Raw genomic sequence first — 25,659 nt, forward strand, 5'->3', positions numbered from 1 at the left:
ACATTATCTGTTTTCACAATAGGAAAAATTGAAGGAAAAAAGTGAACAGTTAACTCAAGCCTGTTTTTCTACTAAGGAAAAAAAAAATCTTTGAGAAGTGGGGAGAATAATGACAAAGAGACCATAGGTCCTCCATATAAAAACAACACCACGCATTTTGAAACTTTTCAAATTCCAGGCTCAGCCACAAAACGGTTTAACCACACACATGCACCCCCAGGAGCTACAAGAAGCTAGTTACTTACCTCACTGAGGTAAATAAAAAAAGAGCAGGTGGACCCATCCACTCCATAGTCTGCGTAGCAGGGATCCGAGCGCCACATATCTTTCATCCACTGAAATGACAAGAACACACATGAATACCTTTCAGCTCTCAATTCCCTGGGCCCCTACCCATCTGCTGAGAGAAGGAGGGGGTATAAAGGGTGATAGCAGGGTGAATGGTTCAAACCATAGCCTAACAACAGAGCAAGGGGGTTGCTGAACCAAAATGACCAGATATTTAACACCTGGAGCACCCACAGGAAGACACTGGCTTCAGCTAGGCCACAGCTGGGGCAATTAGTGTAGAGTGAGGCCAGGAGAGGCCATGCCTAGCAGAGTTTTATTAAGGCCAAGTGCACATCTTCTGGAAACTAGGGTTTCACCAGTGCCTGAAACGCAGAGTGTATGCAGGTGGGCCTGAGTGCAGTGTGGGCATGGGGGAGCACCTGCTCCAAAGGAGACCAGCAAGTGCTTGCCAGGTTGGTCTCACAGTCATAACTGCAGACCTAAACTGAAACTTCTTGAAAGCTACTGGGCAGGCTATACAAACATAATTTTCTTTTTAACTGTAGACTTTATGTTTTAGAACAGTTTTAGGTTCGCAGCAAAAGTGAGTGGATGGTACAGAGCTTCTGTGCACCCTTCTCCACAACACACCGCTCCCATCAACATCCTGCATCAGAGTGTTACATTTGCTATAATCAGTGACCTACATGAACACATCAATATCAACTCAAGACCATCATCCACATTAGGCTTCACCTTTGGTGTTGTATATTCCACAACTTTAGATAAATGTATTATAGCATCCATCCACTGTGAAATTATCAACGGGATAGTTCATTGCCTAAATGATCCCTTCTGCTTTACCTCATGTCTCCCACCCTCCAATCCCCTGGCAACCACTAACTAATCTCTTTACTGTCGCTATGGATTTTTAAAAAAATGTAACATTAGGCTGGGGCTGCAGGTTGGTGTTAGAGAATGTGCTTAGCATACATGAGGCATGGGTTGATCCCCAGCACCAAAATATAAAAAATGATAACTCTGAAAGAGTGGCCAAGTATCTCTGGGTACTCACTGCAAATGCAAATGTGGCACCGAAATTGCAGCCTGGATTAAATGATCAGGAGCCTGGGACTAAGGCAGCAGGGAGGTGGGGGTAGGGGGCAGGTGGACACTAAGTAACCCTCACAGGAGCACCCACCCACTAGAGGCTGGGAAAGAAAGCAACATTATGGCAGGCACCCAAAGCAGCCCAGGCTCTTCCAATATGACCATGGAGGGTCAATGTTGACTAACTCCATGGGGTTGGCATAAGCAGAGAAGGGTCATCATGGCCATAGTGCAATACTGAAGGATGGAGGCACCCCTTAATAACTCATTTCCAGGGCTCACTCACACAGTTGTATCTCTGGGAGGGAAAAAGATTGAGGATGATGGAAATGAGCAGGTGATGCTTCAGCCTTACCTTGATCTTCCCCTCGCAGTGGGGGTAGCCATCCATAGGAGGCAATACACATTTTTCTTGAGCTCCATTAATGATATCTAAAAAAATGGAAAACAATGAAGGATACCATGAAGTCCATAAAATATACATGCCTAACATCCTTGTCAGCAGAGAGACAGGAAGAGAAACCAAAATAAGAGATACCCATCATGGCAGCCAGGTTCTGACCCATAGAACCTCACCAGCTCCAAACATGTTTGATTGGTCTGTGGTGAAGACCTGACTCCAGGAGAACCCACCTACAAGATGATGACCTCTGACTGGTGTGCCTTGGCTCAAAAGGGTGAGTAGGCTAACCAGTGTACTTGCTTAGAAATTTGCAAGTGAGAAACAGAGAACCAAATGAATGGGGAGCAGGAAAAAAAGCCATGAGATTAAGAATGCCTGCCAGGGCTGGGGGAGGGGGCATCCGAGGCCACACAGGCAAAGTGAGACCATGCAGATACTTCATGCAGTCATGTGTATGAGCTCAAGAAACCAACAGGAGAAAGAAGGGCAAATAGAACTTGGGTGCAGAGGAGCAGAGAGGCACAAAACACCTGTGCCATCTTGAGGAATTCCCACTGTGGTTCCAATAGGGATAGGTCCTAACAGATATTAGATTTCCACCCGGATTTCTTTATTGCTTTATATATTTTCTCACCACAAATCCCATTTATAGTAACTAGTACAAGTGGATTCCTCTTCCTGGTAACTACAGAATCAAAACTAAAAAAAAAAAAAAAAAAGAGCAGCATTCTTACAAGAAGCTTACAATCTAAGGAGGAACAGTGAACAAGCAACTGAACGGTATAGATGACATGACTCAGGACTGGGCAAGGGAGGAGACCCAACTCAATCTCCAAAGCTCAGAGAAGGCCTCCCAGATCCAACACTAACTTAGCTGAGATGTGAGGACAACATGGGAATGAGCCAGACAATTTAAAAATGTCTTTCAAAGTACTGAGGTGGGTCCAAATGCAGGAACCCACTTACTCCGGAAGAAAAATGTGTGAGGTACTGAGAGGTGAGACAGATGAGACAGGCAGCGCCCACACAGGAAAGACCTCAAATGCCACGACAAGGACTTTGGTCTTTTCCTCAAAGAACAGCAGAGCAATAAATAGTGAAAGGTTTTAAGAAGTGGAGAGTTATAAACAGATTTTTCTATAGCAATGATCATGCTGCTTGGAAATCTGGACAACTCTAACTCTACCTGCTTCATTCTCATTTTGTATCTATATTTTCCAGGAAGGTTTGGAAAATGTCACCCTTATTTACTACCAGTGGTTTTCTATACAAAGGACTAGTCAGAAATCAGATCTCAAATTGCAACATTATTTGCTAAATAGTACCATGGTGGTTATTGGGACTAAAAGAAGTTAGTCCTACAGAGGATCTTAGCTGTACCTAATCCTCAAAGGCCACATCTTTAGAAAGTGTGCAACAGAAATTCATGATTTCTTTTTTGTTTTGTTTTTCTTTTTTTTATTGTTGGTTGTTCAAAACATTACATAGTTCTTGATATATCATATTTCACACTTTGATTCAAGTGGGTTATGAACTCCCATTTTTACCCCGTATACAGATTGCAGAATCACATCCGTTACACTTCCATTGATTTACATATTGCCATACTCATGTCTGTTGTATTCTGCTGCCTTTCCTATCCTCTACTATCCCCCCTCCCCTTCATGATTTCTTGATCCGGCATTTCACTGGGACATCTCCAAAGGAAGAAACACCCTCCTTATCAGGGATCAGAGGCAGCGTCTGCTGGCAGTCGAAATGAAGTTACCTAGATTGTCGGGGCCTCTGTTTTGTTATCTATAAAATGGGAATGGCTGTTGCTCTATTTCTTCTAGCTCTTTCTGGCTCAGCCACTTTTAGAAATGCATTCTTTGTGTTTCTTCATGCTTTAGGTGGCAGCTCTGCCTGCAGCTTCCCTCTCCCACTTGCTAGGGCACAAAAGTCACTAAAGCATGGGCTGCTGCATCAAAGAATACAGAGTACTTCCCAATGACTGTGACTCCCATCAGTGTTGCAAATCCTGGTTTTGCTGGGCAACACTTACCAAGCCACTAAATAGTAGCAGAGGTCCTGAGAAATTAGGAGTCTCCAACAGTTGCAGGATGGGGTGATCAGATGTTTTAGAGGAGATATATAGAGTGAAATGCCCAGCCCCCTACCTCCACTACAGACACTATTCTACTTCCAGAGTGTTTAGAGACCAGAGGCTCCTGACTTGAGTGGCAGGTAGCGTGGGGTGAAGCAAATTCATTAGATGGTCCAGGAAGTGGAGCCCTGGTGCTGGACTGTGGGTCCTCTTATTCAGAGTTTCAAAAATATGTGATGGCCAAGGTCACTAAACTTTTTCTAAAACACACCAGGTAGTAAGTATACAGGCTATGTGCCACACAGTCTCTCTCTGATGTAGTAGCCACACCAAAGAATGGGTGGGGCCACAGTCTAATATAACTTTATTTGCAGAATCAGATACAGACCCTTGGGTTTGCTCTGCTAGGAGACTCCCCAAATGAGATTCCTCCTTTCTGTGAAGACCTGCTGAACTGACTCCTTCCCCAGGACTAAGGCCAAAATATTCAGGGGAACTTTACCACTAAGCTTCAGTCCCAGCCCTTTCTATTTTGGGACAGGGTCTCCTTAAGTTGCTGAGGCTGGCCTCAAACTTGTGATCTTTCTGCCTTAGCCTCTCAGGACACTAGGATGACAGGTGTGCATCTGACTTGGCCTGAAGCCAATCCTTCTAAGGAGCCCTGCAGGAATTCCTCTGCCTCTTCTGCTCTCCGCCCACCCACTGAAGGCCCCCTTCCTTTATATAGAACTCAACCAAGGCTTGCCTCCCTGAAAACACAGTCCTCAACCTGACCTTCTCATGCCCGGTTGGGTTTAGTTGGATTTGGCCTTGCCCTCTTTGGGGCTTCCCTGGACCCCTGTGTACACCTCTCCACCACCATCTGTTATTCTCTTTATATCTGTCCATTTCCTGTCCCAGGGCATGAGGAACTCATGAGAAGGTAATGTCTTTTTGCTAGGTCACTAGGCACTCAGTGAATGCTGTTTGAATGAATGCAGGCAGGTTCCCCGTCTGCCCTTGGATCTGACTCCTAGTCTGGGGAGGAGACTCCTGCTAGGCCACAGTTTTTACTCTTCCTCTTGTCAGTTTATCAACAAATCTAACAGGGTCTCCTCTGTGATTCTATTACCTTATAGATGAATTTCCTGTCCCATATTTTGTGACACAGTGATGGTTCTGAATACACAATGGGTTTCCAAAGGCTCTAATGTGCTCCAGGCTGTGGGGTGGGAGGGTTCAGAGTGCAATAAACAGAAGTTCCAGCCTTCCACCACGGGGCAGAGCTGCTCCCTGAATCCGACCCAGGGCAGAACCCTCCATCACCACACAGCTCCTGAGGACACTGGACTCTTTCTCAGAGGACAGCTCCCCATTTTGTTTCCATCAAAATGAAAAAAAAAAAAAAAAAAAAAACCTCAGTAAATGTTTTTATTAGTTTGTACTCATGGAGAACTCTCCAACCTGTGGAAGAGTCTGTGATCCGAGTGTGGCTAAGAAACAAAATCTTAGTCTAGTAAAGGTTAATGCTAATGCTTTTCAGGGGATGCCTGTGATTACTCTATACAAGGTCCCTTCAAAAGAGGGGGATAGACCCTGCTAAGATGTCACTAGAACGTTTTCCCTGCCATTCACCCAAGTTCTCTCTCCTGCCACTTTTTCCATATGATAAAGGGACAAAGAAATACAAAGAGATGTTAACATAAGCAATGAGGCTCAGTTCTTAACTGTTGTTGAGGATTCAGTTTCATCTCTCACCTTCACGAAAGCCAAGCTACATCGTTGTGGTTTACCTAAAATTTCACCTCTGTACTGATTCTACAGAACTGTCAACCAGGTCAACAGAACAGGCAGATTACGTAGGTGTGAAAATTCCTCTGTTTTATACTGGTACCCACACAGTGTAGAAGGTACTTGGGTACTGGGTTTAATCTAAGAGAACACTTTCTGTCATGCTTAGACTTGGGAAGAACACACAATACAGAGGCAGCCGTAGCAAATGGAGGGGTCCACACACACACATGCGTGCTCCTATGAATGGTAGGCAGCATTTCCTGCCTGCCTTATAGATGCAGCTACACTGGGAGACATGTGCACAGGGCAAGAACAGCATTAAACACACACTGACAGGAAACAATGACAGAGAAACAGATTTTTTTTTTCACTCATGCTTTCCTTCCCATCTGAGGGCAGAAGGGAGGGAAGCAGCGAGTCAGGACAGGAATAAGGAGTAAAGAGGTTTTGAAGGAATGGAGGAGATGGAAATACGGTGATACGAGGCAGGAAGCCAAGGTGGATGGAGGACACTAACAGGCTTATGCAGCACTCGTCTTTCTGGAGTGTTGTCGCATACATGATCACATTTTAAACAAGGGAGATGGTGACCTCATCTTATGGATGGGAAAGGAGAATGTTTAAAATCCTCAGCACCAACCTCCAAACTCAGCCCAGTCGATGTGAACCTGCTGCCTGCTGTGTGCTGAAATGGGTCCTTCTGAGACAGTCTGCACCCTCTAGGAGGTACCCACGTGTGTGGAGGAAAGGACCTTGTGTGGCATGTGGAAGGAGGGGTCCCATGGGGGGATATGGGAAGAGGCACCTCTGTGTGGGAGGTGGGGACCCATGTAACAGTAAAAGAGGTACCTGTCAGCCTCCTGGGGGGGGGGGGGAGTGGGCAGGATTTTTGTCCAGGGGTCCAAACTCCACAGGCTTTTTCAAACAACTGAATGAACAAATGTAAAAAAGGAGTAAAGAGCCCAAGTTCCCGTGAAGTGGAGAGGAATGTATCACAGAGAAACAAGGGACCGGAAATCCTCCCTCCTAATCACTGACCCAGCAACTCTGAGTTGTGGGCCACAGCCTAGGGAACCTGGGCTCAAAATGAGGCAAACAGCAGGAAGGACAGCAGGGGGAGAAGACCCTTTTCTGCTGGGAGAGGAGATTTGGATTGTTGATATTTAAAGCTTCTTGGAATTTAAAAAGAGAGCTTGTGGTTTCTTGATATGATCTTAATGAATCATTTGTTAACTGTCCTGATGCTTTTACAAGTCATGCGCAAGGTTCGTCAGGTACCATACAATTGATCTCTTAACTACCCCGTTTGACATACATGCATATATATATTTTTAAGACATCAACTCTCGACTGTGCAGCATAGTTCAAACATCTACTGCACACTGAAGTTAATGATAACCAGTCCTCACAGCTGAATCAAAGAGATCTGGAAATAAGGTCACAAAAAGAGTCTCCAAAACAAAAGAGACTGAAGTCAGATGTCAGTCTCAATCCTGATTCAGACAGTGCTTATAGGTGAGATGATGCATAAGAAACTCAATCAGCTCTGGATAATGATAAAGTGATAAAGGAATAGAGGAGAACCAGTGGTAGGGAGAGGGATGGGTATCTGAAAGTGAGCCTCAAAGACAGGTATTCAGAGTGAAAGTTGCTCTACCATGAAGACAGGCTCCTCTGCCAAGGCTCGCTTTTCTGTACATCAATAACAGTAAAGACGACAAGTGTTTGAAATGACATTTTAAAAAAGAATTCAAAGGACATAGTGTCATTGGCTTTTTATCTAGAACCAGCCCCCCCCCCAGGCATCTGAGAGGTTAAGAGTGTCTGATCGCTCACCATGAGGAAGGGGAGAAAAGGGGCAAAGATAGAATAAAAATGAGTTTAAAATAAACCTCTCAAAATTCAAAAAAAAAATGATGGCCATCTGTTTGCTCCTGGAAGTGTCACCAAACCCAGTTTGATCTTCTCACCCCGTTCCTTTACCAACAGCTGGGATCACCATCCACACTAGGAAGGGCTCCATTCAACTCAAAGGCACCTCACCCATAATTCCTCTCCAACGATAAAAGGTCTCCAGGGATTCTGTCCCGTGTGTAGGACATGGTGGCAATTTCTCCAGGCACACCTCATATGAACATGCAGCTACACTTATCAGAAGGCCCCAGCAAAGTGCACCCGTGTGAACCCACACTGCCTCAGCATCTCAGCAACAGCCAGGAGCTGGCTGGATCTGCACACTTGAGACCCAGCTCTTGCCAGCACCTCCATCAGCTAGCTTGGCTGCAGGAGTGAAGAGCAATAAAGCCAACAGAAATGGTAAAATACAGTCTCCCATTAAAATGACCTCACTGGTCATTCTCAGCTTGCAAGTACTCACTTAGGGCTGCTTCACAGTTTCGCTATGAGAAAAGTGATTTAATTTCTATAACTGAGCCATGTACACATATTTCAAGCAGAAGACTCTACAGTAATGAGAAGGTCCTTGATCACCAAAGGAACTGGGCAGCCAAGATGTGGCTAACAGGCAAGACTCTATCCCAGAGAGTACACAGCTTGAATATCCCTTCTTTTAAATGCCTGGAAGTATTTAAAATTTGAAAGATTTTTCAGAATGGAATATTTGCATAAACTTCTGGTTAAGCATTCCTCATCAGAGAATCCCAAATTAAAAAGTCCCAAAATTTGAAAACTTGGGGGCATCATGTCAACAACTGAAAAAGCATAGGATTTTCAAGTATTGTGGACATCAGATTAGTGATGCTCAACTAGTACTGGACACTCTGAAAAGGCTTATTGTATTTTCTTATTCTTTTAGTCTAAAAAGCTGGGAATGCAATTATCCCTGTGCAGAGGAATTTTGGAGCTGCAAGAGACTTCACATTTGTCAGACCTTCCTTGACTTAAAACTCTGGATTCATAAAACTACAGCCTAGAGAAATGAAGTGCAATCCTCATTTATTGATGTAACAAAATTTACCAAGCACCTTCCCTGTGCAAGACACTGTGAACGTTCAACCCAGGACTTTGTCTTCTGATTCAAACTCATTCCCAGCATTCTGTTTCTAGGAATTTAAAAGACACAGAACCAATAACAGTACCATATTTGTGTTCTGCATAGGAAATTCCATGAATCAACACCGAGGAATAAAATAACAAATTATTTTTCCCCCTCTGTAAAAAGCACTTCCAAGGTCCTCGTGGACTTGCTAAATGGAAACTAGAGCTCCACTGTTGCCCATGTATAAATACAATGCAAGTAATGGAAGTCAACAAGCATATAAAAGTACATTGCCAAGTACAAACAATGTCATAATATTTCCTATCATAATTTGGCCAAATAACCTCAGGTTATTTATACTACCCTTGTTCACATATTCTTTCATTTATTTATTTTTTTATAAGTTTATCTTCCTAATTAAGCTTCCAAGAATTAATGAGGTTTTTCCTTTTCTTGGTAAGTTAGTATTAAGAACAGGACCTCGACTAAGATTCTCAGTATGAGAGAGAGGACTTATACACATCCATACCCTACATGCACACACCAAAACTCCATTCTGATAAACCCCAAGCTGTTGCTTCTAGATATGTCCACCCAGAGAAAAAGGTGCATATCACATGGTAGGCAGAAAATAGATAGGGTTAAATAATTGCCACTCACATGAAAAAAAAAAAGAGCTTATCATTAGACATCAGGGAAAAACAAATCAAAAGCACAGTGAAACAGGAGTTTACATCAATTAAAATGACTATAATAAAAAATTCAGATAATAACATGTATTGACAAGGATAAGGAAACATTAGCACCCTCAAACAGTCCCCAAAACTCTGCCATTGATTCATTCAACAAACACTGGACCTAAATAAGCATCTGTAATGACTTCAGTACCTTCCTAAGGAGTTAATACACCAACATAAAACAGTCTCTACCTTGAGAGAATATAAAATGTTGTGGCTACTTTGGAAAACACTCTGCCAGTCCCTTTAAAAGACAGAGTGATCATTTGGACCTAGCATTTCTACCCCTTGGTTTATAAAGAATAAAAGCGTATGTCCACGCAAAAATTTGTACACAAATGTTCACAGCAGTCTTACTGTTAACAGCCAAAAGTTAAACAACTCAAATGCCCATCAGCCAATGATTAGATCAAATGTGATCCATTCATAAGGTGGAGTATCTTTCAGCCATAAAAAGGAATTAAGTGCTAACATGGATGAATCTTTAAAAATTCATGCTAGATGAAAGCTAGTCACAAGAGCCACACATTGTAGGATTTCACTTAAAAGATATTCCCAGAATAGGAAAATCTATAGATAAGGGAAGTAGATAAGTGTTTGAGGGAGGGGACATGGAAGGAGAGATGGAGAGGCAGAGGGAGGATGATGGCTAAAGGGCACAAAGTTTATTGTGAGGTGATGAAAATATTATAAAATTAATTGTGATATGAGCTGTAGAACCTCCTGAATATGCTACAACTTTTTTGAATAGGACACTTCAGATGGGTAATTTGCATGCTACACGAATTCTATCTCAGTAAAGCGGTTACAAAACCCCTAATACTCTGCCACCCATTTGTAATGATTTTAATAACTTCCTAAGAAATAAAGCAACACAAAATAATCTCAACCTTGAGGGGTTCTCAGATATACTTTGGAAGTTGTTCCAGGAAAGGCAGTTAACAGCCCAAGGTCACATACAGAGAGGGACTGACGCGACAATGAGGAGGAATTGCAGGAGGAGGAAGCCCACGGCTGGTGCCCAGGGGGATCGGCAGGCCTCCAGGGTTTCAAAGGCCAATGGTGACCCTCCCAATTTATATTTGTAGTTATATTTATATCTCCCAGAGAGAAACACAGATACCTAGATTAGAAAACAATTTGATCGCCCCTCATTCCATAGTACCAGAGTACTTAAGTACCTGGGCACATAGTCAGGGTCTCTTTTGCAGGTAGGTGTGAGGTTAAGATTAAATTCAGGACCAGTACATGTGAGAACAAATGCCAAATGACCTCAAATTTCAGGACAATCTGCCTGGCTGAGCTATTGTTTTGACCCCCCCCTCAACCTGGGTACTTCTCATGGATGAAAGATGGGTACACAAGGACCCAACAAAAAAGTGGGGATCCACTGGGAGAGGTGGCACATGCTTGTAATCCCAGGTCTTAATGAATTAATCCTCTAATGAAGTCAGAGCCCTTATGATGCAAACATTGCCCACCTCTGAACTTGCTGTACTGGGGACCATGCTTTCAACACATGAGCTTCTGCAGGGACATTCCAGATCCAAACTATACAGACATAGATGATCATTTGTTTACGCTTACCCTTTGGGCGTAGATTTGCTCCCTTAAAAACACTGTACTTGTTGGAACATAGATAAAATCTGCTTTCTAGATATAGATAGCCATATTTGTATCTCTTCAGTGTTACCATATTTCATCATTCACTCTCTTGCTTTCCAGCTCTGTGACCATGAGATTCGCCCAAGTTTGGGGCAGGAAGAACATTAAGAAAGGCCATGGCTGAACCATTCTCTCTGCCATATAAATGATCAGGGTTTGTGGAAGTGAGGTTCCTTTCTTTAAAGCTCCTCAGTTGATTTTAAAATGTAAGATAGAGTTAAGAATGGCTAAACTATCCTTTGACCTTGGCCACATTTCTTAATCTCTCTGAGCCTCAGGGTCTTCTGCTGAATGGAGACAGTAGCATTTACCTGTGTGTAGTATCACGAGGATTAACCAAGATGAGCCATGAGCAGAAATCGTGCTCCTGGTACACAGTCCATGTTGGCTGCCATTATTATTGTCCCTGTTCTGGGCATCATGGTGCTTTTTCTTCTTCCAGCTACCTCTCCTTGCCCTGTAGAGCTCAACCCAGTTCCCACTTGTCTGATAATTACTTAAGGCAAAGAGACCCAGAAATGCAGTGCTTAAGTGAAACAATTGTTTCTCTTTGACAGGTGATGTGCTCCAGTAGGAGCAGTCCACAAGAGTAGGTATTGTCCACACTGTCGTTGGCTCTGAAATCCCTCCTTCCCCCCGCCCCTTTCTGTGTACTTAAGACTGAACTCAGGGGTATTTTACCACTGAGCTCCATGCCTCGTATTTTTTGATTTTCTTTATTTTTTAAATTTTGAGATGGGGGTCTAAGTGACTGAGGGTCTCACTAAGTTGCTGAGGTTGGCCTTGGATCTGTGATCCTCCAGCTTCAGTCTCATTACTTAATGGACCAATGGGAGGTGGGCCTAGCTGGTGGGCCTACCTGGAAAAGTAGTTCATTGTGTGCAGCATGGCCAGAAAGGGTCCATCTCCCTTCCCTGCCCCAGCCCCACCCCTCCCCCGCTTCCTGTGCCCACTTCCTGGCTACCTTGGACTGAATAGCTCTCCTCCACACCCTTCCACCATGATGTTTCTGCAATGGAGTAGGTTGACCATGGACTGAAACCTCCGAAACCACAAGTCAAAATAAATCTCTCCTCTACTAGGTTGTTCTTGACATGAGGTCACCATGATGACAGGCTGGCTAAACACAATGCCTAAGGGTGGGGTGGGGGGAAGATGGAGGAGGTCAATGTGGTTTAAGCAGAGGACATGGGGTAGGTTGGGCAGACTTGGAAGAAATAACAGTCGGACAGGTAAGCAGCCACCATGTGCTACAGAATGTGAGTCCCAGGCTCAGAACATGATTTATCACAGTTATCACTCCAAGTACAATGAAGGTCTCAGCATACCCTTGTGCGCTTTGATATAATCACCTTGGGGAAGCAACCAAGAGTCTGGATGGAATAGCAACATGCTGAAACAAAGGTGAAATCTCAGCAAAAAAAAAGAGTGAAAGCCACATTCTGAGGATAAAGACATGGAGAATATCATACTTTAAAAAATACTGCTGGGCTAGGGATGTGGCTCAAGCGGTAGCGCGCTTGCCTGGCATGTGTGCGGCCCGGGTTCGATCCTCAGCACCACATACAAAGATGTTGTGTCTGCCAAAAACTAAAAAATAAATATTAAAAATTCTCTGTCTCTCTCACCTCTCCCTTTTAAAAAAATAAAGTAAAAAAAAATAAAAATACTGCTGCATAAAAATCTTTATAGCTGAATAGAGTTTATACAGAATACAGATAGCAAACAGCTAGAAAATTTACCTTTTACTGGTAAAGAAGTGAGGAATTTTTCTGATACAGGGTTTATAGATAATTATGAAAGTTCAACCCCTTCTTTGATTAACAGCAACTTCTAACATCACTCTTAAACAGTCTCTTGATCACCCACTTTCATTTAATTAAATCCCCACTGGTGCCCACATCGCAGATAATTGGTAAATCCTTTTCAAACGTCCAAGCGTATTTCCAAAATGACATCACATCAGTCTGTGAAGTTATTAAGTTATAAAAATCTCTCTAATCTCTGAATAGATCAGTACTCTCACAAAACATCATCTTCCCTTACTGGAGCATCCTGAAGCATCCTGTTCCTAGAAGTGACACTGAAATGCACCAGGGGAGCTGCACTCTGGGTCCTGGTCCGTACAAGTCCTTGACCTCAACTCTTCTGCAGTGAAGAAGGTGGAAGATGTGGATAAAGACTGTCTTGGAAAAAGCAAGGGCTCTGTTATTGGACAGATCCTCTCAGCCTTTTCCCAGCTGCCCAACCTGGGCAAATTACTTAACCTCAGGAACTTATGTTTTCTCGCTCAAAAACAGAGTCAGCAAAACCTTCCAGTATCAGAGTTCCCTTTTTTTGTGCCAGGTACCTTGTCTGGTATTAACATATGGCCTTACTCCCTGTCAGAACAGCCTCCATAGTAGAATATGAGACACTGAAAAATAAGCCACAAGAGAGCTTGCCCATACCACATCGAAACAGCACACACTCGCTCGTCTCAGCTACTGATGCAACACACTTACCCAACGTCTGTATGTCCTTTGTGCCTGTGTCACCATCCCTGATTAGTTTTATGTCACAATGCTTGCTGGGCTGTGAAGTACAAGTGATTAAAATGCTCTGGATTTTTGGAAGGAAAAAGTGTATGTTTTAAAATGAATATAACAGCACAACAGCATATACTTGTGCCTATGTATTCAATAGCTCTGGGAACGGAAGATAAAACTGAGCTTGTAATATGACTTGGATAATCAGAGTTCTTTTTATGCATAAATCTGCATGTATTCATCTCTATGTAAATGGCATTTTCTGTAAGTATATGCTTAATTTCTGCTCTCATTTCTTCTGCAACAAAACGTTCTTCAGTATTTTGAGTAACAATGCAAGGAACATAAAATATTCCACACGGGCATTGTCTTTGTATCCAGTTACAATAAATGGGCAGAAGAGTCACTAAATTGAGAGAATGCTAGGTTTATATTTCAAAAACAAAAACAAAACCCAAAAAGCTATATTGGTGTCATATTTCCAGAGAAATGTTTCTCTACATAATATTTTTGAAAAATAAGATATAAACTGACATATTTGGAGACATCCTCAGCTGCCAATTTTGATTTAAGGAAATGTAACTGAGAAGTAGGTGGCAGATATTAAAAATTCAAGATTATACTTGCAAAACTACATCATAGTCTCCAGTTGGGGGCCTAAGGCGGTTTTTATAACTATTCTCCTTTTCCAATAAGTGAGCGAGGGCAGAGCCTTTCATAAATTCCCCTCCGCTCGAAAGCCAGAGGAGGTAAGGAAGCTTTATACAGCAGTCTTACTGGAACAGTGATGTGCCCCTGAAACATGGAGAATGCACATCTTTCTTCACCCCTGCAAACAAATGGCTCAAATTTTCTTCTAGAATGGTTTGAATGGAAGCACAACTCACATATTTCTGACTGTTTTTATTGAAACTGTCAAAGGTATTTTGGGTTTGGATTTTGTTAAATATATATATGTAAATACATAATTAAAAACTATAGAAGGCTGGTTGTACAGTAGGCTATTTTGATGGTAATTATAAATTGTTCTTTTCATATTACACAACATTTTTTTCTTAAAGTCTTCCTGCTACTATTGGCAAACACAGGATTCTAACTGGCCTTGGAAACATCTCCAAAGAGGATATCCTTTGACTATTCTCTTAATAGGAGATCAAGACAAGTTATTGTGTTCAGTCTCTCACCTAAACTGAGCTTTTCATTTTGTTTTGATTGCTTGGTTATAACCCTCTCCCCTGATTTTTAACATGGGAAAACAAACTAGAAGATAGTTTAAAACAGAGATGACACCGTGTTAATAAGTTTTAGGTACTACAAAAAGCAGTACAGAAAGAACATATGAAGCCACCAAAAGGTAGAATATTGCAAATACAAACCCTTGGGTACAAGTTTAAAGGAAAAGTTGCAGTTAATTTATGGCTCTTTTGTGATCCATCTAGAGGTGCATGAAAGATATGTGCCAAGCCAGCTAGATAATGGCCTTGGCTGGGGATCCCTCTCTAAAACCAGGCTGTCTTAGAACTTAATTTCTTATAATCTCCCCTATCTCTTTGTAGGAGGTTCTTCACATAAAAGGAAACATACCTGGTATTAAGACCATGTAAATTTGGACAGCAATATTCAACTTAAGCTAAAAGTAACATGCATATCCCAGTTCTTGACCACATCACAGGAAAGAATTTAAGAATATGTTAGGTATGAGTAGCAGAGCAAGAGACTTATAAAGGGAAGGTACAGACTGTCAGAGCAGTGTTGGCAATCACAAGAGTGAGACACAATGCCAGGGCTTGAGGGCTTTTACTTTGGTACATACATAGATGGAATATACATGATCCAAAGGGGATTTGACTTCCCTTGGGATAGGAAAATATTGAGCAAGAGCAGGGTTCCACCTTAGAGACTCTGCTTTGACATACAGGTTTCAGCTGACATCAACATTTCCAGTGCTCAGATGATTGGCCCGAGGGTCACATGGTCCAATCAAATGGTGGCTCCTACCCTCCACACAAGGTTGTCTCTTTCTTTTCAGGTCTTATTCTTACTTTACTATGTTCCACAAAATGTATAAAGAACTGGTAAATTATGAAGTAATCTGGGGGCCTCTTTAGTGCAACCTTATATTCAGGCCCTTTTCTATTCCCTATGAGTTTTCTGTTCTATATTTTAGCAGGGATATTTTCCCTTTAGTGATTCAGGGTTCTCTCTCTGTCCCTATATTTGTATTTCAGTCTCATATAAGGTCCAGGACTTATGACTTACTAAGGTCAGGGGGAAACTGAAACAGACACATCCTAACAAACCATAAATATCAAGTGTTCATATCTCTTTATGAAATCAATCAATCATCAATCAAGTGTTCGTAAGTTCAAGGTGATAAGTAATTTAACTGCCTGCTAAAACAAAAGTTATACTCTTTAGAGTAAGATAACAGAACCCAGTACTCTACAATGTAACATTAAAATGCCTAACATGCAAAAAGAATTACTAACCTGGGGAAAAATAGAAAAATGTAAAGCAAAATTAAGAAATCACTCAACCAAAACATGTCAAGATTATATGAATGTAGAAGCTGACAATGAATTGAAGCAGCTATCATAAAATAGGTCGAAGACAAAAGATAAACAGTATCATCAGTGAATAAAGTAATTCTCATCAAAGAAATGGACACTTGAAAGAAAAAAATATTCTACAACTGAAAAAATAAACTATCTAAAATGAAAAATTCACAGAGTAGAAATAATAAAAGATTGAAAGTGGCAAAAGAAAGATCAGTGTACATGGAAAAAAATGGAAATCATTCAATCTCAAGAGACAATAAAGGAAAATAAAATAAGCAGAACCTCAGTGATCTGAAGAAGAGCATGAGGTAGGTAGCTTTTGTAAAAACAAATGCTGAGAAGCAGGAGAGAAAAACAAAAATTGGAAAAGAAAAATATCTGAAGAAATAATGGCCAAAAACCTTCCAAATTTGTTTTAAAAAAATTAACTTCAGATCCAGTAACTCAGTGAAGTGAACCATACACAAGATAAATAGACAATCACATTTATCATAATCAAACTGCTAAAAGCCAAAGATAAAATGTTGAAAGCCATCAGAGAAAAACAAGACTCAGTACACAAAAGAGAACAAAGACAGAAATGTCACCTGACTTCCCATCAGAAAAGGATGGGGGCTGTAAAACAAAGAAACAGCATTTTTTAAGTGCTGAGAGAAAACTTACTGTCAGCTCAGAATTCTTTATCTATGTCCTTGAAAAATGCTGGCCAAAAAAAAGCCATTTTCAGATAAATGAATAGAGAGAGATTTCACCACCAGCAGACCTGAACAGCAAGAAATAATAAAAAGAGGCTCTGTGATTGAAAAGGAGATGGCATTGGATGGAAACTTGGAACTCGAAAAGGGAATGAAGCACACCAGAAAGGTGAATATATGGGTAAATATCAAAGACCATAGTGTTTCCCTTCTCTTCATTTATTAGACAATTGCTTAATACAACAATCATATTAGAGTCTATTAAAGTTTAAGATCTTTCTAGATGTATAATAGCATGAAGGACGGTGGATCAATATGAATTAATCATAAAGTGTGTAATACTGTAATCTCCCCCCCCCTTATCTTCAGGGAGCATACTCTAAGACTCCCAGTGGATGCTGAAACCATACATAATACTTACTGAACCATATGTTAAGTTTTTCCCTACACATACAAACTTAGGATTAAATCTAATGTATAAATTGGATATAATAAGAGATTGACAATAACTGATAACAGAACAATTACAATAATATACACTAATAAAGTTTCCTAGAACATAAAAGAAGTTTACAGAAGATTCATTTCCAGTGTGGATTTTAGCAACTTAATCATACCATATTTTCTTATTTCTTTAAGTCAAGAATTTTCACCTTTTCACTAAAAGGAAGCACTTTACAACCTCTCTTTGGCAGTCTGAATTGCCAACATTACTACAAATTAAACTTTAGAACGATTATTAATTAAAATAAGGGTTAACTGAACACAGGTTCATGAAATCACAACAGTCAATCTGACAACTGAGCTGGCCTCTGAGTTAACTAACAGGTAGCACATACAACATGGAAACACTGGATAGAGAAGATTCATGTCCCAGGAGGGAATGGTGTGAGATTTCATCACACTACACATGCAGCAAATAATTTAAAACTTATGTACTATTTCTGGCATTTTCCATTTATTATTTCTGGATCACAGTTGACTTTGGGTACCTGAAAGCATGGAAAGCAAAACTGTGGAGAAGTGAGAGTACTGTATTAACTCTAAATAAACTGTGGCTTATTTAGAGTTGATACAGTGCATAGTTAACACAGTACATAAATGGCTAAAGTACATAGCCATTTCCACCTTGGGGAATGGTAAACTACAGCCCAAAGGCTGATTCAATGACTGCTTTTGTAAATTGGAATATGGCCATGCCATTCCTTCACATATTGCTTAAAGCTTCTTTTGCATTACAGTGGAAGAGTTAAATTGCTGCAGCACAGATCAGGCACAGTATGACTCATAGTTCATAACTGGCCCTTTAGAGAAAAAGTTTGTTGATCTCTATCCTCTAGATCCTTAAGTAGTCTTAACTATGTATAGAATTCTTTTGGGTGTCTAAAAAGAAGAGTAGTAATAACTGGGTTCCTCCTCAAAGTCTCTTTCATTATGAGATAAAGGGCCCCAAGTTCTACAGAACACTCCCACTCCAAGGTTGGAGGCAAAAAAAAAACATATAACAAAACCAAACTGACGTGGGGTGCCACTCTTGTCTTCATTGGCTCCAGCTCACACTTGTGAGTTCCAACATGTTCTTGCTCTCCTCTACTTAACATTTCTTTTTCCTCCCGAGCTGTCAAGCTCCATTACCAGACAGAGAGACAACAGCCATTATAGAAACTGTTAAACCAGCTCCCACCACTGTGTAAGTCCAAATCCCTTTAACAATCCCTTAATGTACACACACCCCTCCCAGTGGTTTTAGCTTCTCTGTTTTAATCCTATTACTGACCAAAAAAATGCAAAAGCCTAGTTGGTTCTTTAAAAAAAATGATCAAAATATATAAACCCAGAGCAAAGGGTGATGAATAAAAACAAACTATAAATTATCAACATTAAGAATGAAAGAGGCTGGGCATGGTGGAGAATACCTGTAATTCTAGCAGCTCGAGAAGCTGAGACAGGAAAATCTCTAGTTCAAAGCCAGCCTCAGCAAAAGCAAGGCACTAAGCAACTCAGTGAGAGCCTGTCTCTAAATAAAATATAAAATAGGGCTGGGGCTGGGGCTCAGTGGTTGAGCGCCCTTGAGTTCAATCCCCAGCACACAACACCCCCCACCCCCCCAAAAAAAAATGAAAGAGGGATATCACTATAAATCCTACAGATGCTGAAGGAGTAAAAAGAATAGGATGAGCTACTTTAGGCAATATAGTCCACTACTTACAAAAATGATGGGCTCGTGCATTTCTGGCAACATTCTTTGTAATAGCTCATCACTGAAAATGATGTATATGGTCCTTATTGGGAAAATGAATAAATCAATTATGATATTTTCATATGACTGTGTTTTACTCTGGGACTTTTTTTCTTTTTAAAGAATAAACCAGTAACGTGAAACATTGTGGGGAAATCTGAAGAATGTTATGCGGGATAAAGATCCCAGAGCCCCTAAAAATGTTCCTCCTATATGATTTCATTTTTATGAAACTCAAAAACAGGCAAAATGGATCCGTGGTGATAGAAATCAGAACGATGATTGCCTATAGGGGACAGGGACTGAATGAAAGGAGGCGTGAGGGAACATTCTAGGGTGGTAAATATATTTTTAATCTTGCCTGTGGTGCTGGTTTTATAGATGTAAACATTTATCAGAACTCATCAAACTGTACACTTTAGATCTGTAGCCTTGCATGCCTGATAGTAAGATAAGTTGTTTAAAAACTACATGCTTCCCGTATGACATAAGAAAACATATGAAAAAAAAAAAACATATTTTCCTTTGTGGATCTCCCTTTATTACCCCTTTGCTAAATACCCTCGGGGAAGGACTCAGTCTATAAGCTCACATGAATCCTTTTGCACTTCAAATATAACACCCAGATGACCTCCAGTATCACATATGTCACTGTGGCACATCAGTGCTATAGGCTCCATCAGTTTAGGTTGGATGCAAAAGTATAAGGGGAACTTAAAGAAATTTTGATTCTGGAAATAACAATCTTGACTCTTAAGTACAACCTCTAGGTAGAGTGTGTTCTTCTTTGTCACCGACTGCACTGAGGTGTCTCAGATTGGAGTGGTCTGGCTAATTGTGTATTTATAATGCTCAGCCAAAGCTGAAATCAAGATTTCAATAAAAGCCTTTGCTCTAAAAGGTAACAGTGCAAGTGCACAAAGTATCACCAGAACCGGAATGTAACTCACCCTCCAACACTCAGCAAAAAAAAAAAAAAAAAAAGGCTGTGATTTCACTCCTACTCATGCCGGCAGGTTTGACAGAAATCACCCGGCTTCCATTGACAATATCCAACCCGGATTTCTCAGCCTATTTGCAGTACCTGGCTTTCTGCCTCACACACTAAACTCCAAAATAGATCTTGGAAAGGGAAGATAGTGTAAATGAGAAAAATATGAGAGGCAATTAAAAGTTGCTTTTTTTTTTTTTTTTAATTTTCCAGAACCACACAGAGCTAATAAGCCAAATAGTCAGGGAATGGCTGCTTCTTCCTATCCTACCCAACAAGTTGTAGTATTAAGGAATTAATTTCTACTTTACTTCTAGCCTGCTCACTAGATCATAGAACTGAACTTAATAACAACTTGAGCAACAGCAGTACAGATCAAAGAGTAATCACTAATGATTTCCATAACCAAATGATGTGATCTAAAATATGAGCCTAGAGGTTATCAGAGTTATATCCAAGGTCAGTGTAAAGAAGTAGGAAAGCCAGGGAGGGACTGGTTAGAAAGCACTTATCCATTCCAGAGTAATTACAAGTGTGGTGTTTGCTAAAGGACAGGTGCTGCCTCAGGATGCTTTGGACATTAAATACAGGATGAAAGAACACTAGCTTTGAAATGGGGATTTTGTTTTTGTTTTGGATGGTATATGTATATCTGCATGAGCTCAACTGGAGAAGTTTTGAGGAATCAAAGAGGAGACACGATGTAAATATTAGAAATTGAGCTATATATTACCTAAATACTAGGTGAGAGAGGGAAAGAACTTCTAGGCTTACTTTTTTTTTTTTTTAAGCTACTCTTCCTGTTTGGCTTGGCTGTATCATTATGGACTCAGAAGAAAGGATACAAATACCCTCAGCAACACTTGTAGCTCATCTTGATGCAGATATCCCCTATTTTAAACAATTAAAAAAAAATCAAAGAACTATAAAACCTTAAAGAAAAATCTTATTTCTGTTTATTCAACTTAATAAAGGTCTTATAAATAATGTCCCAAATCTTACCCAACCTGCAGTTTGACCTCAAATTCATCCCTACCTGAGAAACTTTCCAAGAGTATTCCAGTTCAACCAAACAGCTTCACGCTGCCTGTTAACGTCTATAAATTTTCTAGTCTGAGTTGAACAATCTACACTTTTGTGTGGTATTCAGTTTGACCATCTTATAATGGGGATGCCTTTGTGTACCTAACCCATACGCCAAAATGACTGCAAAGCCTATAAAACTAATTTCCTCAAGGTCAGTGGCCATGTATCAGTCTTTTTACCCAGAGAACAGAACAACATTGACTCACACAATTGATTCAATTTTTATGAATTAAAAATGGCTGGAAATTCTTGGACCAATCTGATTTGAACTCTAGCGGAAAAGAAATGACGGGCTCATGTATTTCTGGGCAAGATGGAAAAACGGTTGTTGGGAAAAACTAGTTAAAAATATTATTCTCAAATGGGGCCATCTCCTTCATAGCAAAGGGGAGAATCATTACTTTTGAAAGTCACTTCTTTCTTCTTTTACCTTCCTCATTGAGAAAAAATAGTCTAAACTGCTTTCATGGTTCTTGCTTTGAAATCACCTCAGCTTTTATACATAACCGTCAACCAGTCCCCTCTTTCACTCATGATTTTGATAATTTGTGTTTGCTTTTTTTCTTTCCATCATCAATCCAGCTGGTATTTGTCAATTTTCTTAATATTTCTAAAGACCCAATTTTGGGTATAATTCATTTTCTCCATTTCTACTCTAATCTTCATTATTTCCCAATTTCTGTTGACTTTGCCATTTAATTGCTGCTTTTTTTTTTAGTTGCTTAGTGTAGAAGCCTGAGTGATCAAATGTAATGTAATAAAAATGCTTATGCCTATAAATAAATATGCTGCAAAACCAACAATATAATTGTTCTTATGGAATACTGAAGAAAAAAGACATACCTATGTTACCTACCATCCTTTATGTTTATTTCCCCACACATTTAACTTCTGGTTTTTTTGTTTGTTTGTTTGTTTGTTTGTTTTTTTAGGGCCTAAGTTTCTGAAGCTGGCTCAGCCTCCAAGCCCCTGGGATTACAGGTATGTGTCACTGTGCCCAGTGTGTCCAGTGTTCTTCATGTCTTCGTGCAGATTCAAGTTACTACCTGATATAATTTACTTTTGACCTAAAGAACAACCATACTTTAGTTTTTCTTATAAGATAAACCTGCATAGCAATGAATTCCGAGTCTATATGTATCTGGGAATGTCTCTGTTTGGCCTTTACTACTGAAGAACAGCTTTTCTGGAAAGAGAATGAATTGCCTCTTTTTTCCCATCTTTCAGCTCTTTGTGTGAACGCTATGATCTGGTGTCTATTATTTCTGATGTGATACATTACTTTACTCTTGTTTCAGGATTTTCCTTTTGCCATTTAAGAGCTTTACTATGATGTGCCCTGCTGTTAATTTGTTTTGTGTTTATATTAATTTTAGCTCATTGAGCTTCTTGTTTGGTACATTCATGTTCTTATGGAATCTTGAAAATTTTCAGACATTATTTCTTCAATTGTTTTTCTGTCCCTATTTCTCTCTTCTTCTTGAGGTACCATTACAGATAGATGTATTAGCATGCTTCAAGTCATATAGGTATCTTGAAGTGACAGGTACCTTTTTAATCATTTGTGTGTACGCTGTTCTTCAAATTGCATAATTTCTGTTTCTCTTCAGACCCACTAATATTTTTGTTGACATCTTAGATATTATCATGAGTGTCCTTAGTGAACTTTTCATATCAGTTATTTTACTTTCAAACTCCATAATATCTAGAATAGTTTTTCTTTGTTGTGATTCTATATTTATTGAATCATAGTCATATTTTCCTTGAGTTTTTTAAACACATATTCCTTTAGTTCTTATAATAGCTGCTTTGAAATCATTAAGTTTAAGACCTAGTGACAGCTTTCTCTTCATTGATTTTTTTCTTTTCCTCCTGACTACAGATCATACATCCTCGTTTTTTTCTTTGCATTTCTCAATTTGGGGCTTAAAGTAGACATTTTAGAATATACTGTAGCAGCTTTAGATTTTGATTCTTCCCTGAGAGCCATCATTGCCATTTTGTTTGTGTAGCAACTGCCTAGACAAACTCTGGAATCTGTTTCCTCCATGGTATTTGGCTATTGCTCTCCCTACTCCAGTTTTCAGTTCTTATTTTATAATAATTTTTTCTAAGCTAGGATTGCCCCTGTGTTGCACAACTTACTGGCCAACCAATGATTGGTCAGGGCCTGTACATAAACATCTGTTCAGTAAAACTTCCAGCCTTGGTCAACAGATCTGTATGTCTATACATGACCCCGTCAATGTGCAAGAGTAATTAAATGTATATGAGCTTTTATCTTCTATTGGTTCTTCTTGTTTTTCCTCTGTTTGCCTACAGGTTCATGGTCAGTTAAGGATGAGCTGTCAGCACCCATTCAGGCGTCTCCTGAACAGATTTGTAGAGGGCTTATTTAAGGCCCTTATGACAGCCTTTATTGCCATATTAAACCTCTGTTTTATCTTCTGGTTTGTGGCTTGCCTCAAACCAGTGGGCACCCTCAGTCTAGCTGGTCAGTGATATTCTCATTCACTTGCCACCAACTACTGTTTGCTGACCCTGCTGCTTAATGTTGGACTTTTCTGTGCTCCACTGCCAATCAGGTCAACCCCCTCTGGTTTTCCCAACTTGTAGTGCCCTGTGCCAGGGCTGGGGTAGGGAAGGAAAGCAACCCCAAACAAAAGAACACTCATCAACTGGTTACCTATGACAATTGTGTCTGGTTTTATTGCTTTTTTTTTTTCCCAGAGAATTTGCCAAGCTACTCCTGCCACTGTACTGAAAGTCCTGCCTCCAAAGTACACCGAGTTTGCAGAAAGAACTAAAAATATTATAAAATATAAAAGTATAATTACTTCATGTTAACTAGTTTGGGAAATCATAATTTCATTTATCTTTCTCATCTGGTTCTACAGCTCTTACCATTTGAATACAGATTTTTTTTCTTGACCTAATTAAATGTTGAGTCTGTTTCAGTAGAGTAAAATAAATAACAGAAGACAAGAGAGGTTAAGTGAAATAGATTATAATATCTTGCAGAATAAAGTTGGTTGCATAAATATTCTCTATTTTCAGTCTCATTTACTCTATCAAAGAATAAGAAAAGTGATTTTTCTTTTTCAAGTATTAAATTAATTCCATGGGATGAAGGGGAAAACGGGGGGGGGGGGGGTGTCGGGGGAGGGGGTACAGAAGCAAAAGAACCATAAGGTGTAGTCATATGCTGCAAATTTAAAAAAAAAAATTAACCTTCTATCAATAAAAACATGAAGCCAAAGATATTAAGAACAGGAAACTTGTAAAGACTGAATGTGCCAGGCGGCCACTCCCTCAATACCAAACCAAGTAATTTAATATTTGGTGTTGATTTAGTGCCCACAAACTCCAGAAACTAACTCCCAGGTTCAAGTTACTTACGTATGTTCATAATGACTTTTAAATTTTGTGTTATTTTTGGAAATACCAGGTATTCATCCCCAATTCCCTGCAACACGGCCACATAGAAAATATAGTAACTCAAATACAAGAGACATGGTCTACACTTGGCTACACAAAACTTAATTAATTTTGTCTCTTTCCCACCCTCCTCTGTCTCCACCACACCTCCTGGCCCAAATGGCCAAGATCACAGTGTTTCTCTTACAAAAGAGTCAAAATTCAAATAAGAACAAACATGTATGCATGAGGGTGCCAACTATTATTAAATAAATTCCCCTGCCCTTCTGAGGAATTTCACCTCTACTTTCTATCTCCCAAATAAAAGCTGTAGTCATTGGGGGGGGGGGGGGGGGCGCGGTTCCCAGTACAAATAATAAAGCGTAGATTCTTCTGGCTTGGAAGAAATGTTGTGAAACCATCTAACCCATCCCCCTACCCTGAAGCACAGTTTAGATTAAGACAGGGGGTATCTGTTGTGTTAAGAGGCAGAACTAAAACACAGACTACAACCTGGCATAATCCGAACTTCTTAAAATCACTCCTTAGGTTTTACAGCTACCAACACTGTGCTCTGATGGATCCAACAGAAACTCTGAGCAGCCCTTTCCTGTTTGGTTGAAGCCAATAATAGCACTGACAAGCCAGGAGCCTGCCACTCCTCTCAGAGTCCTTGGGAGGGGCTGGTGAAAAACCAAGATGGAATGAATCCCCTTAGGAAAGTAGTAATGAGCTGACCTACTAAAATTACAATAGACAAAAGAGTGAGAATCAAAGAGAAAGCCACTTGAGGGTGTCGGGAGGATACTGTCAACACCAGGAAGGATTTCTTTTCAATTATAACTTATTTTATAATGATGTTTGGAAATGACTGTAAGAGGACCCCAAATATCTTTATTTCCTTGGCTGAGTGAAGAAAACCATATGGGTGATTGGGTCCACTGAATTCTCAACATTACTGCTAACCTTCCCAGGTGTTTCTAGCACAATCTAGCTCTACCATGACTGTATTCAATTCATAAGTTTAATTATAGTTTCTACATTTTCTGGCCATTCCCACTGTTCTTTTCTGGTGTCTTCAAACTGCTGAAGAACTACCACCT

General features: G+C 40.2%; 1 protein-coding gene across 1 annotated transcript in view; it reads right to left on the minus strand.

The window, feature by feature from the left end:
- The window catches only part of Mgat5 (alpha-1,6-mannosylglycoprotein 6-beta-N-acetylglucosaminyltransferase), a 331,078-nt gene that overhangs the window by 145,280 nt on the left and 160,139 nt on the right, over nt 1-25,659 (minus strand). The window contains exons 5-6 of the mRNA XM_077798161.1: nt 1,736-1,812; nt 246-335 (exon numbers count right to left, since the gene is read on the minus strand). Coding sequence (XP_077654287.1) covers nt 246-335; nt 1,736-1,812 — 167 coding nt within the window. The remainder of the gene's footprint in view (nt 1-245; nt 336-1,735; nt 1,813-25,659) is intronic.

Source organism: Urocitellus parryii, chromosome 1, assembly GCF_045843805.1.
Source record: "Urocitellus parryii isolate mUroPar1 chromosome 1, mUroPar1.hap1, whole genome shotgun sequence".
NCBI lineage: Eukaryota > Metazoa > Chordata > Mammalia > Rodentia > Sciuridae > Urocitellus > Urocitellus parryii.